This window comes from Procambarus clarkii, chromosome 23 (assembly GCF_040958095.1).
Source record: "Procambarus clarkii isolate CNS0578487 chromosome 23, FALCON_Pclarkii_2.0, whole genome shotgun sequence".
Taxonomy (NCBI): domain Eukaryota; kingdom Metazoa; phylum Arthropoda; class Malacostraca; order Decapoda; family Cambaridae; genus Procambarus; species Procambarus clarkii.
This window is the reverse complement of record NC_091172.1, coordinates 31,776,744-31,790,341: the sequence shown is the minus strand read 5'-3', so window position 1 is coordinate 31,790,341 and position 13,598 is coordinate 31,776,744. Positions and strand designations below refer to the sequence as shown.

Sequence of the window (13,598 nt, the reverse complement as noted above, 5' to 3'; positions counted from 1 at the left end):
CAACCAAAACCCACCCCCAAGCCCTACCGAGAACTCAGCCCCAAGCCCTACCGAGAACTCAGCCCCAAGCCCTACCGAGAACCCACCCCCAAGCCCTACCGCGAACCCACCCCCAAGCCCTACCGAGAACCCACCCGAAGCCGGACAGACACCCACCTGGAGCCCGAACAGTCACCCACCCGGAGCCCGACCAGTCAAACACCCGGAGCCCGCCAGTTTAGTAAACCGGAGCCCGCCAGTTGAGTGAACCGGAGCCCGCCAGTTGAGTGAACTGGAACCCGTCAGTTGAGTACCTGGAGCCCGCCCCGAGCCCTACCTAGAACCCACCCTGAGCCCAACCAAGAACCTACCCCGAGCCCTACAGAGGTTCCCCAAGCCCGAGAGCCTATCCCGATCCCGAAAGAGCCCACCCCGACCCCTACCGAGAACCCACCCCCCAAGCCTTACCGAGAACCCACCCCCCCAAGCCCTACCGAGAACCCACCCCCCAAGCCCTACCGAGAACCCACCCCCCCAAGCCCTACCGAGAACCCCCCCCCAAGCCCTACCGAGAACCCACCCCCCCAAGCCCTACCGAGAACCCCCCCCCAAGCCCTACCGAGAACCCACCCCCCCAAGCCCTACCGAGAACCCACCCCCCCAAGCCCTACCGAGAACCCACTCCCCCAAGCCCTACCGAGAACCCACTCCCCCAAGCCCTACCGAGAACCCACCCCCCCAAGCCCTACCGAGAACCCACCCCCCCAAACCCTACCGAGAACCCACCCCCCAAGCCCTACCGAGAACCCAGCCCAAAGCCCTACCGAGAACCCAGCCCAAAGCCCTACCGAGAACCCAGCCCCAATACCTACCAAGAACCCACCCCAAGCCCTACCAAGGACCCACCCGAAGCCGGACAGACACCCACCTGGAGCCCGAACAGTCACCCACCCGGAGCCCGACCAGTCAAACACCCGGAGCCCGCCAGTTTAGTAAACCGGAGCCCGCCAGTTGAGTGAACCGGAGCCCGCCAGTTGAGTGAACTGGAACCCGTCAGTTGAGTACCTGGAGCCTGCCCCGAGCCCTACCGAGAACCCACCCTGAGCCCGACCAAGAACCTACCCCGAGCCCTGCAGAGGTTCCCCAAGCCCGAGAGCCTATCCCGATCCCGAAAGAGCCCACCCCGAGCCTGACCGGGAGCCAACCCTAAACCCTACCAAGAACCCACCCCCAAGCCCTACCAAGAACCCACCCCCAAGCCCTACCAAGAACCCTGCCCTAATACCTATTAAGAACCCACCCCAAGCCCTACCAAGAACCCACCCGAAGCTGGACAGACACCCACCTGGAGCCCGAACAGTCACCCACCCGGAGCCCGACCAGTCAAACACCCGGAGCCCGCCAGTTTAGTAAACCGGAGCCCGCCAGTTGAGTGAACCGGAGCCCGCCAGTTGAGTGAACTGGAACCCGTCAGTTGAGTACCTGGAGCCCGCCCCGAGCCCTACCGAAAACCCACCCTGAGCCCGACCAAGAACCTACCCCAAGCCCTACAGAGGTTCCCCAAGTCCGAGAGCCTATCCCGATCCCGAAAGAGCCCACCCCGAGCCCTACCGAGAACCCACCCCCCAAGCCCTACCAAGAACCCACCCCTCAAGCCCTACCGAGAACCCACCCCCCAAGCCCTACCGAGAACCCACCCCCCAAGCCCTACCGAGAACCCAGCCCCAAGCCCTACCGAGAACCCAGCCCCAAGCCCTACCGAGAACTCAGCCCTAAGCCCTACCGAGAGCTCAGCCCCAAGCCCTACCGAGAACCCACCCCCAAGCCCTACCGAGAACCCACCCCAAGCCCAACCGAGAACCCACCCCCAAGCCCTACCGAGAACCCACCCGAAGCCGGACAGACACCCACCTGGAGCCCGAACAGTCACCCACCCGGAGCCCGACCAGTCAAACACCCGGAGCCCGCCAGTTTAGTAAACCGGAGCCCGCCAGTTGAGTGAACCGGAGCCCGCCAGTTGTGTGAACTGGAACCCGTCAGTTGAGTACCTGGAGCCCGCCCCGAGCCCGACCGAGAACCCACCCAGAGCCCTACCGAGAACCCACCCTGATCCCTACAGAGAACCCACCCCTAGTCCTACCATGAAAACACCCTGAGCCCTACAGAGAACCCACCCTGGGCCCGACCAAGAACCTACCCCAAGCCCTACAGAGGTACCCCAAGCCCGAGAGCCCATCCCGAACCCGAAAGAGCCCACCCTGAGCCTGACCGGGAGCCAACCCTAAGTCCTACCAAGAACCCACCCCGAAGCCCTACCAAGAACATACCCGAAGCCGGACAGACACCCACCTGGAGCCCGAACAGTCACCCACCCGGAGCCCGACCAGTCAAACACCCGGAGCCCGCCAGTTTAATAAACCGGAGCCCGCCAGTTGAGTGAACCGGAGCCCGCCAGTTGAGTGAACTGGAACCCGTCAGTTGAGTACCTGGAGCCCGCCCCGAGCCCTACCGAGAACCCACCCCGAGCCCTACCAAGAACCCGCCCCGAGCCCTACAGAGAACCCAACCCCCCCGAGCCCTACCAAGAACCCAAACCCCCTGAGCCCTACCAAGAACCCACACCCCCCCCGAGCCCTACCAAGAACCCACACCCCCCGAGCCCTACCAAGAACCCACACCCCCCCCGAGCCCTACCAAGAACCCACACCCCCCCCCGAGCCCTACCAAGAACCCACACCTCCCTGAGCCCTACCAAGAACCCACACCCCCCCGAGCCCTACCAAGAACCCACACCCCCCCCCCCAAGTCCTACCAAGAACCCACACCCCCCAAGCCCTACCAAGAACCCACACCCCCCCAAGCCCTACCAAGTACCCACACCCCCCCAAGCCCTACCAAGAACCCTCACCCCCCAAGCCCTACCAAGTACCCACACCCCCCCAAGCCCTACCAAGAACCCACACCCCCCCAAGCCCTACCAAGAACCCACACCCCCCAAGCCCTACCAAGAACCCACCCGAAGCCGGACAGACACCCACCTGGAGCCCGAACAGTCACCCACCCAGAGCCCGCCAGTTAAGTACCTAAAGCCTGCCCGGAGCCCCGACCGACAACCCACCCCGGAGCCCCGACCGACAACCCACCCCGGAGCCCCGACCGACAACCCACCCCGGAGCCCCGACCGACAACCCACCCCGGAGCCCCGACCGACAACCCACCCCGGAGCCCCGACCGACAACCCACCCCGGAGCCCCGACCGACAACCCACCCCGGAGCCCCGACCGACAACCCACCCCGGAGCCCCGACCGACAACCCACCCCGGAGCCCCGACCGACAACCCACCCCGGAGCCCCGACCGACAACCCACCCCGGAGCCCCGACCGACAACCCACCCCGGAGCCCCGACCGACAACCCACCCCGGAGCCCCGACCGACAACCCACCCCGGAGCCCCGACCGACAACCCACCCCGGAGCCCCGACAGAGAACCCACTTGGGGCCCGACAGAGAACCCACTTGGGGCCCGACAGAGAACCCACTTGGGGCCCGACAGAGAACCCACTTGGGGCCCGACAGAGAACCCACTTGGGGCCCGACAGAGAACCCACTTGGGGCCCGACAGAGAACCCACTTGGGGCCCGACAGAGAACCCACTTGGGGCCCGACAGAGAACCCACTTGGGGCCCGACAGAGAACCCACTTGGGGCCCGACAGAGAACCCACTTGGGGCCCGACAGAGAACCCACTTGGGGCCCGACAGAGAACCCACTTGGGGCCCGACAGAGAACCCACTTGGGGCCCGACAGAGAACCCACTTGGAGCCCGACAGAGAACCCACTTGGAGCCCGACAGAGAACCCACTTGGAGCCCGACAGAGAACCCACTTGGAGCCCGACAGAGAACCCACTTGGAGCCCGACAGAGAACCCACTTGGAGGCCGACAGAACCCACCCCGCGCCCAACCTTTCATGTAGAAAATTGAACACCAGGCGACAAAAATAATTGCAGAATGAGGTCTAGTTTCATACCATGAACGGTTGAGGGTCACAGGGCTAACAACACTGCAAACTAGGCATGCCAGGATGGATCTCACCGAAACTATTAAAATATCGACTTGAATCGACTTGAGAATGGTCCAGGAAGGACCGAAACTCGTCGTCCCTTCAACTTCTAGTGTGTGGTCTGGTCAACATACTTCAGCCACGTTATTGTGACTCATCGCCTGCCTATTAAAATATTGAACAGTTTCGAAGATATGGATCCAGAGAACAACTTCAAATAAACGAACTAAACTAACATTGATAGGCATTGTTCGAAGCAAACTCCATACGTGAAACCCCATTATATTATATAATTCTATATACTGTGTATATATAAGATATAAATATGTCAAAAAGAATTATCACTCTTACCTGGAGTAATGTTGCTGATGTCGGAAATCAGTGGTACATGTTGTCGCCGTGGCGGCAGCGACGATACTGAGCGCCGGAGCCTTCAACGACCAACCGCCGTTTGAACGCCATTTTGAAATTCCAGCTGGCAGGCGTACTACCCGAAAAGTGCGTAAACTAGTATTTGCGTGCATTATAGGCCATTCCAAGAAACCTTATTGCTATGAATATCTTGTTATCTAACAAACGAATTATTTATGTTAATATTTTTAGCACATATGTTAAATTAGGCCATTTTTCATTTAGAGGGGGTATATATATATATATAGCTATTTACATTTTAAGTTTGAAAAATTACCGCACAAAATTGAATGCAAAGATAAGATAAGATTTATTTATACAACCCTGTTTGGAAATTAGGGGTAAACAAATAATAGGTCAGACCTGACAGCGGTGGTGGTGCATGTGTAGTAGAACTTCTCAACATAAAAGAAATGAGGATGCTTCTGTAGTTTAATAATGAGCTTACATCAATAAAATACGATTTATATTTATGTATAAATACAAACCTTATATATATTTGTGAATTATTTAGCAACGTCTCTGTTTTGCAATACTTAACAAGAGAGAAACCTTACTGCTGTTGCCTTGGTGACTAACGTTGTTGTACGATCTTGACGAAGCTATTATAAAATTACATTATGAGCGTATGATAAATATTCAATAATACTTACACAGATAATGCTGCAATCCAATACATTTTTAAATAAATATAGCATTTAGAATCATAAATGTCGTAGAATTTTGGAATAATCCACTTTTTTTAAGGACACCACAATAGTTTACTGACCAATCAGCAAATATACTTTAATGTTGAACGTCGTCTTGTACTACAGTAAACTCCCAGTGTATATTCACCGAGAATCGGGTTACACTTACAAGTTACACTGTAAAGTGTAAAAACTTCGGTAAAAAAAATCGTGCAGAAAGTTACACTTTCTGCCCGAAACGCTGCGCGTACTAGTGGCTTTACAAAATTGTAATTACTATCATATGTATCCTCACAATCCCAATGTACCTTCTTGTATATATATAAATAAATAAATAAAAATAAATAAATAAATAAACAAATGTATATATATATATATCCCCTTATGTCGCACTTCGGACGGGGCGAGAGGCGTGGCTGCCGACGACGTAAACACAATGGTGAGCCGCTCCAGGTTTCCTTAATATTTGACAATATTTAGTGTCATCACAGGGATATATGTAGAGAAAGGTATACCCAACCACTTGGTGTGTATGCAGCCAGAGTTTACTGTAGCCCTGGACTATGTTCAGAGCTAAAAGTAGATTTATTGATCATTAATGGCCCTCCTGAGGTTGATAGGCCTCGAGCCCAACCGAAACCTGTCATTCTGCTTTTGTAGGTGTTTGACACTAAGGAAGACTTTGTGGCTGCTTAAGGGAGACGCTTGTCAGTGCTGGAACTTCAATGACAAAAAATGTTGAATTCTTACAGTTTAATTGATTATTTATCTTCTAGAAGATTTCAAGGTAATATATATGTTGTTTGGTGCATAATGAAAGGTGTATTACATGAGGAGAGGTGGGTGAAGGAGTAGCATCAGTTATGTCACGCTGTTCATGTATTGGTGTTTGTTCAACCCCTTGCCTAACCTGTCTGATGCAATCTGCAAATCTTAGAAAATCCTAAACATTGCCTGAAACGCTGTGTGTATTAGTAGCTTTCGGTATTGTATGTACTAGCTCTAGCCATAAACCCAACATTATGTTTGTAACTCATTTTCTATGAGTTACAAACACTTTTTTACTTTTACTCGAATAAACATTTTTATTTTTTTGAAATCACATTATGGAAGTGAATTTTAAAACCTACCTAATTTCACCTGACCTAATGTAACTAAACCTAACTTAAACTAACAGTTTAACCTAATAGTGTATACAACATTTACAATTTGAAAATATAGTTAATTGAAATGCATGTGTACGATATGACTGCACCCCAGCTTTTCAGCCCTCGCCTAATCTTTCAGACGTACTGTAATTCAAATTTTCATATCGAACATACCTAATCCTGGGCAGGACAGAAATGGTCAAGCATGTTTCCTTTCAGTTATTGCCTCTGTTCACCCAGCAGTATATAGGTACCGGAGAGCTAGTCAGCTATTGTGGGGTTACCTCCTGGGGGACTAAAGCCTAAATAAGATACATAATAGATATTATATAAGCCTAATTATAACTTTATATACTAAAGCTTAAATATGCTGATAGTTATATGTATGTATATATGTATGTATGTATGTATGTGTGTGTGTGTGTGTGTGTATACATACATACATATATACAGTATATATTTTTTTTCAGTCTGCTGAAGTAGAAGAAACTCTGAAAAGAATCCAATCCCACAAGGGTGTTGTTGGGGTCATTGTTGTCAATGCTGAAGGTAAGAGTTTCTTCATTTTTGTGTGATAATGTCTGCACATATCATTAAAGGATGAGGATTACGATTTACTGTACAGTACTGTACTTTCTATTTTTTATTGTATGATGTAGAAGCATATTGGATCTGAGCTGTTTGTTCACCTACTTTACTAAAACAAATGTGGTGGTTAATCCCAGTTGCTCACCACTCTTGAACTGGGTTATTGTAAGTTGGGTTGGGGACCCCCCCCCCTTCTACTTTACACTTACAGTACTATAGATTTCTCTATAGTATCATCTAGAAACAGGACAAAGCAATGCAAAGCACTGCAAATATATTAATGAAGAGGCTTTCAAATACTCCATCAGTTTCTAGCCTTTGTATGGCTTATCTTGCTAACCTGGGGCTTCCCAACAGTGCTTATCCTGATTGATTGAGCAAAATGCACATATAATCCACAGTGATACACCAGTGACAAATGTATTAACATAGCCATCAGCACAGTTGGGGGTTACACCTGAAAGGTTCTAGGTTTGATTCCTATGGCAGTACAGATGTTTGAAGATGGTTCCTTTCACCTAATGGTATATAGGTACCTGGGTGTTAGGCAACTATTGCCAATCTGGGGTAAGGGCAGTACAGTAGTTGGTCTAGGGGGGGGGACTTCAATAAACCTGACAGGCTTCCTGCCTTAAGTTATAAAAAAGGCAACTTAAGAAATTATAAATATAGCTAACATTGTCATTTCTCCAAAGAACCCTGCTAATTATAGCCCAGAAAAACCCTTAATGATGGTTGATAAGAGGAAAAGTAGTTTTGGTGGTGATGTATCACGGTGAAGACAGGGAGCAGCTATAACATGAGAAATGAAAGTGGAGGTAATGAGTGCTCATAGAAAGAACATATATTAACATATAATGCACTTGTGAACAGAGTAAACCATCCAACACTCGACACTAGTATCAAAGAGAGGCATGTAATTGTAGAACTTGCTTAGGGTTCGGCACCAATGAATTCTACCGTATTTACCAATCAGTGCATCTTTATTGTTTTTGATATGGAAAAAGCAGTTGTTACCTCTTTTTCCTAAATAATTATCAAATTTACTAAGCAAGGCACTCCAGCATTCAAGGTAAATAATGGCAGTGTTCATTGAACTTTATATTTAATTGTTTTAAATATGCAAATTTGTTAATGCTTTTGGAACCTATCGTAACATTTACAGCATTACACCTATGGGGAAATTATGTTTCAAGTTCTGACCAATTGATTTGCAATTGAAATATTAAGAATGCATCCCCCATCATAAGTTAAAGCCTCCTTGTTCTGTATGTGCCTGTGTTGATAATTCAAAGTTGTGGAAGTACAGTACTGTACTTGTGAATATAACCATAACAAAAAACTTTAATGTTTATTTCTTATTTCAGGGATTCCCATCAAGAGCACTTTAGATAACCCCACAACAATACAGTATACTGGACTCATTAGTGGTTTAACTGACAAGGCTCGCAGTGTTGTTCGTGATTTGGATCCAACAAATGATCTTACATTCCTTAGAGTTCGGTCCAAAAAACATGAAATTATGATAGCCCCTGGTAAGTGTATAGTGTTGTCACCCTATGACTATGTAACACAGTTTTCGTTCCTCTAGTATGTGTTATTTTCTAGTTGCTTATCTCTCCAAAGTATAGAAAATAGCTGCTACCTCCTACAAACTTTGCTTCGACATTTGCCTTAGACAGTTTAGAGAAGCTGCCTTGAAGGTTGTGATAATTTGTCACAGCTCTAGATAAGGAGTCTGCATTCTTCAAGTACCCTTCAAGACATCTTCCCAAAGCTGCCCAAGGCTAAAGTCAAAGCAACATTTGAGGCAAGTAATAGCCATTTTCTTTACTTTAGAGTCATAAGCAATTAAAAAATAGTACTTAATGCCCATGGATGAAAAATGTTATACAGTAGTCTAATCTTTTGGAGTCCGAATTACTCTTAATTTGTTTATTTAAATTTTGTTTGAGGGGCCCTTGTTTTTTGTTATTAATCTAATGTGAGATTTAGTGTACAATACCCAGCATAGTAGTTATGAGCTTTTCTTATGCTATATCTAACATTTTACAAGAAAATAGAACAACATTGTTCATATAAATAGTGTATAATACCATGAACTAATTTAAGTGCTAAGTAAATTTTATTTGTCATAATAATGCAGATTGCAATAAAGAAGAATATACCTTGCATTGCGGTGATTTCAGTGTTCACCCTCCTTGCGGCCTAGTCTCTGATCAGGCCTCCTGGTTGGTGGTCTGGTCAACCAGGATGTTGGACTCAGCTGCTCGCAGCCTGACATATGAATCACAGCTTGGTTGATCAGGTATCCTCTAGAGGTGTTTATCAAGTTCTCTCTTGAACACCGTGAGAAATTGGCTAGTTATGTCCCTTACAGTACAGTATATGCAGTGGAAGTGTGTTTGAACATTCTTGGACCTCTGGTGTTGATAGTTTTTCTCTCAGATTACCTATTGCATCTCTGCGTTTCAGCGGGGGTATTATGCACATCCTGCCATACCTTCTGGTCTCATGTGATGATATTTGTGTCCAGATTTTGAACCAGTCCCTCTGATATTTTCAAAGTGTATATTATTATGAATCTCTCCTGCCTGCATTCCAGAGATTACAGATTCATACATTTTAATCTCCCCCAATAATTTAGATGTTTTATTGAGTGTCAGGGTGACACTCACTATCTTTGCCTCTGCCATGCGGCCTGTTGGGTCAATACTCCTCCTCCTTTGACCCGGAGTTCTGCGAGTGGTGTTCCTTGCTTGTACTCCAGTTCACCTAGTCCTCTGATACTGATATTCGAGTGCAGGCAGCTTCTGCGTTGCATGCGAGGTTTAGGTTGCTGCAACGTGCTAGGTTGGTTGCCTTTCCGGATGCCCCATGGCTGTCCTCCTTGGGTTATAGGGACCCAGACTTGGGGGAGATAGTCACCTCGACTTTGGTTTCATTCGCGCCCCCTTGTCCTTCCACTGCTGTAGTTCATCCCGCTTCTGGCTCTCAAACGTCTAAGGGTTTCAGAGTCAAGACAGGGCTTTCTTGGAGGTGAGACTCGGGTGACTTCGGGGACTGCCAATTCCGGATCTACGGCGGAGGCATTCGAGCCTGTTCCTCCTGCCAGGGCTTTCGGGTCAAACCAGCAGACCACCTCCTTCCCTGCTTTTCCAATGGACTCTGCCCTTTCTCCAGAGGCAGAGAGCTTGGAGGACAGCACTGCCTCGGGTCCTGACATGGAGGATCCCGTGGCTGGGGAGGAGTCGACTTGGAGGGCTTGGGACCCATTTGACCCCGCCTGGATGTTGATACCCTAGGTGTGGAGCTTGTTGTTACAGGGGGAGGAGTTTTCATATCTCCCCCTCCCTGTATGAGTTTAACACTATCGGTAACTTTGGACCGGACTCGCGTCCATTATTTTTCTCCTGAGTCCTAACTTTGGACCGGACTTGCATCCACTACAAAAAATATTTGTATAAAATTCATTTTTTATCCAATCGACCTCGGGATAGTATCAAGATAAGCGCCTTTACAATGCGCACAATTTGATACCAAAATGAAAGATGTAACATGAAACTTGATGTCCGAACACTTATATGATTATACATAGGCTTTTGGTCAAAATTTTAAAATATTTGTTAAAATTCTATTTATTATGCTATTATGTTGGGACTAGTTTTAAAATACGCGCCTTTACGTCACGAATAATTTGATACCAAAATGAAAGATGTAACACAAAAATTTATGTCAGAACACTGGAAAGATATAAATAATTTTGTGATTATGAGCTTCCAGAATTAAAATATTTGTTGAAATTCCAGTTATTGCTCTATTATTATGGGACTAGTTTTAAAATACGCGCCTTTTTATTGCGAACAATTTGATACCAAAATGAAAGACGTAACACGAAAATTGATGTTATCAAACTGAACGAGTATACACATTAGGTTGCAGTGTACAAATTGGTGCTCGTTCAAGGGTAAATTTAGGCTTTTCTGTGGGGAGGCACTCCAAACTTTTGTACATTATATTCATACACATCTGTAGGGAATTTAATTGCGAACACAATGATACCAAAACGAGCAACGTAGCACGAGAATTAAGGTGAGAAAATTGGAATGAGTATGCACATTTTACTGATTTTGTGCACTCACGGGTAACTTTTGCCAACTTTAGGCTTTGCTGTTGGGAGTCATGCCAGGCTCTTGGACATTATATTTATAGACACCTGTAGGGAATTTAATTGCGAACACAATGATACCAAAATGAGCGACGTAACACGAGAATTAAGGTGAGAAAGCTAAAACGAGTATACACATTTAGGTGTCACCGTGCACGTACCCGCACGCTCGGTACATGACCCCTAAGTTTACCACGCGCCTGCCCGTTGACCGATAGTGTTGAGCCCATTATGTGCCTCTGTAAACCTTTCCACTACTGCCCACAAGATGGGTATGGGGTGCATAATAAATGAACTCCTCGGGGCCTCGTAGCCTGGTGGATAGCGCGCAGGACTCGTAATTCTGTGGCGCGGGTTCGATTCCCGCACGAGGCAGAAACAAATGGGCAAAGTTTCTTTCACCCTGAATGCCCCTGTTACCTAGCAGTAAATAGGTACCTGGGAGTTAGTCTGCTGTCACGGGCTGCTTCCTGGGGGTGGAGGCCTGGTCGAGGACCGGGCCGCGGGGACACTAAAAGCCCCAAAATCATCTCAAGATAACCTCAAGAACTAAACTAAACTAAGCAGAGTCCTGGCTGTGTGTTACCTGGTGAATGTTCTTGGGCCTAGTCGGGCCTGTATCACATTGGGTCGGTGGTTTAAGCCAGTTGTCTCGACTTCGCGTTGAGGAGTGAGCAACTACTGCCTCATGGGTAAGTCCCTCTTGTTTTCGTCTTTTGGTACGTAGCTCTGGGAAGCCGTAGGGGCTAACCCCAGAAAAGCAATGTTGAATGAAATGAAACGCCATTTTCTGGGTCAGACCCGGAGGCTCCCCGGCAACCCTCCCTTCCTCCTGTCGGTGGTTTTTCGTGTGTTTTTTATATCCACCCTGAGAAATGGGGTTTGGGTAGTCAGCATGAAGTTCTGGGGTTCCCCCTTCCCCCTCCTATGGAGGTGAAAGCTGCGCAGACAGTGGTGCAGCGATGTGGTGACATCATGCTCGTTTTTGTTTGGGGAGTTCTGTTCACTAGTTCGGCTTTCAGTAGCAATTTCTTAACCAGAATAGGGGTTTGTTTTGGGGCGCTTACATTTCTGGGTGCCTGACCTGGTTGATGGCAGACATAGAATGCTTCCAACCACATGGGGGTTTCTATAGGTCATTGCTCCTCGTGCCTCTAAGGAAGGGCCAGGTTCTGGCTCGTGGTCCCCAGTAGGCCTAAGAACTCCATTCACATGACTGATGCCAAAGTCTAATATAGTAATATCAGCCTGGATAAGCTCTGGGAAGCTTCCGTGTCTCACCCAGAAAATGGCGTTTCATTACATTCAACGCTGTTTTCTTTATAATAGGTGCAATGGAAGTATGGTTGCAGTTAAATTTAATTGTGTTGTTTTGAGTAGTTTCGCTGCATTTATATATTGTGTCTGGCAATTCCCACTTCAAGTTCTTGAGTCTGAATCCAGATTGGATCTTATTATGTACATTAAAAATACAGTCTTGAATAAATGTGAAGGTACCTTTTTGAAAAATAAAGTACCATTCGCTTGCACCCAAAGATTAGATCTACTGTGCTCTCGATAAGGATCATAGCAGTCAGGCAGGTTACAAGAATATCATCACCTCTATAAGAGTTCATACAGATGTAAATTTCTGCATTCTTGCAATAGATTGTGTGGTTATACATATTTTTTTTTTTCAGATAAGGAGTATATGCTGATTGTGGTTCAAAATACTAATGAATAACTTGGCAACAAGGCATAAAGCTTAGTATGGTTAGTTAAATTATTTGTTTGTTTATAAGCATTTGCAGTAAAAGCTGTATAATCAACATGTTATAATGCTGAATAAAGCTTTAATATTTGACTGAACTTAATATTTTATTGCCTTTTCCTATTGGTGGTAAAAACACATATTTTAATATTAATTCATTGGACCACTTAATAAAATTTTGATTGAGAGGGTACTTACAGGGTTTGGTAAAATTAATATATTAGTTATGTAATTTGTAGATTTAGATTTTTTTGTGATTTGCAATTGACTAAGCTTGTTAAAGTACAGTACATTACTCAAAAATAATATTTTATTTATAGGATATACAAATTGTCAGCTTACTGTGGTTACTTTTTTAGTACAGTATTTGTAAATTTGATAAAACCATTAAATACATGCATGTTTGATTCAAGCATGACAAATATAATTATGCTTTTAGAAATTAGCAAATTTACCTAAGGGCCAATAACACACTAGTGGCCTCAAGAACAGGAAGCTGGTAGCTTGTCAAAGGTCCTATTTGTCCTGATGAATTTTTCAAGTTGGATTTTAAAGCTCAGCAAAGTTTCGGCATTTATGGCTTTGGCGGGTAGGCTGTTCCATGGGGTTTATAACCCTGTGAGTGAAAAAGCATCTCTTGTTTTCAGTCCTACACCTTGGCGTGTTGAGCTTGAAACCATTACTCCTTGTCTGTATTACATCTGACCTTTTGAAAGAGTTGTCCAGATCAACCTCCAAATTGTTCATTATTTTGAACATTTCGATGAGATCAGCCTTATTTTGTCTGGTTTGCTGTGTTGTTAG

At 46.6% G+C, this 13,598-nt stretch overlaps 1 protein-coding gene across 1 annotated transcript; it reads left to right on the top strand.

The window, feature by feature from the left end:
• The first annotated feature begins 5,534 nt into the window (after positions 1-5,534).
• robl (dynein light chain roadblock) lies at positions 5,535-12,892 on the top strand. Its single transcript, XM_045751354.1, has 4 exons — positions 5,535-5,579; positions 6,759-6,837; positions 8,244-8,411; positions 12,724-12,892. Exons 1-4 carry the CDS (start codon positions 5,577-5,579, stop codon positions 12,765-12,767), a joined length of 294 nt encoding a protein of 97 aa, XP_045607310.1. The 5' UTR covers positions 5,535-5,576; the 3' UTR covers positions 12,768-12,892.
• Positions 12,893-13,598: the final 706 nt, after the last annotated feature.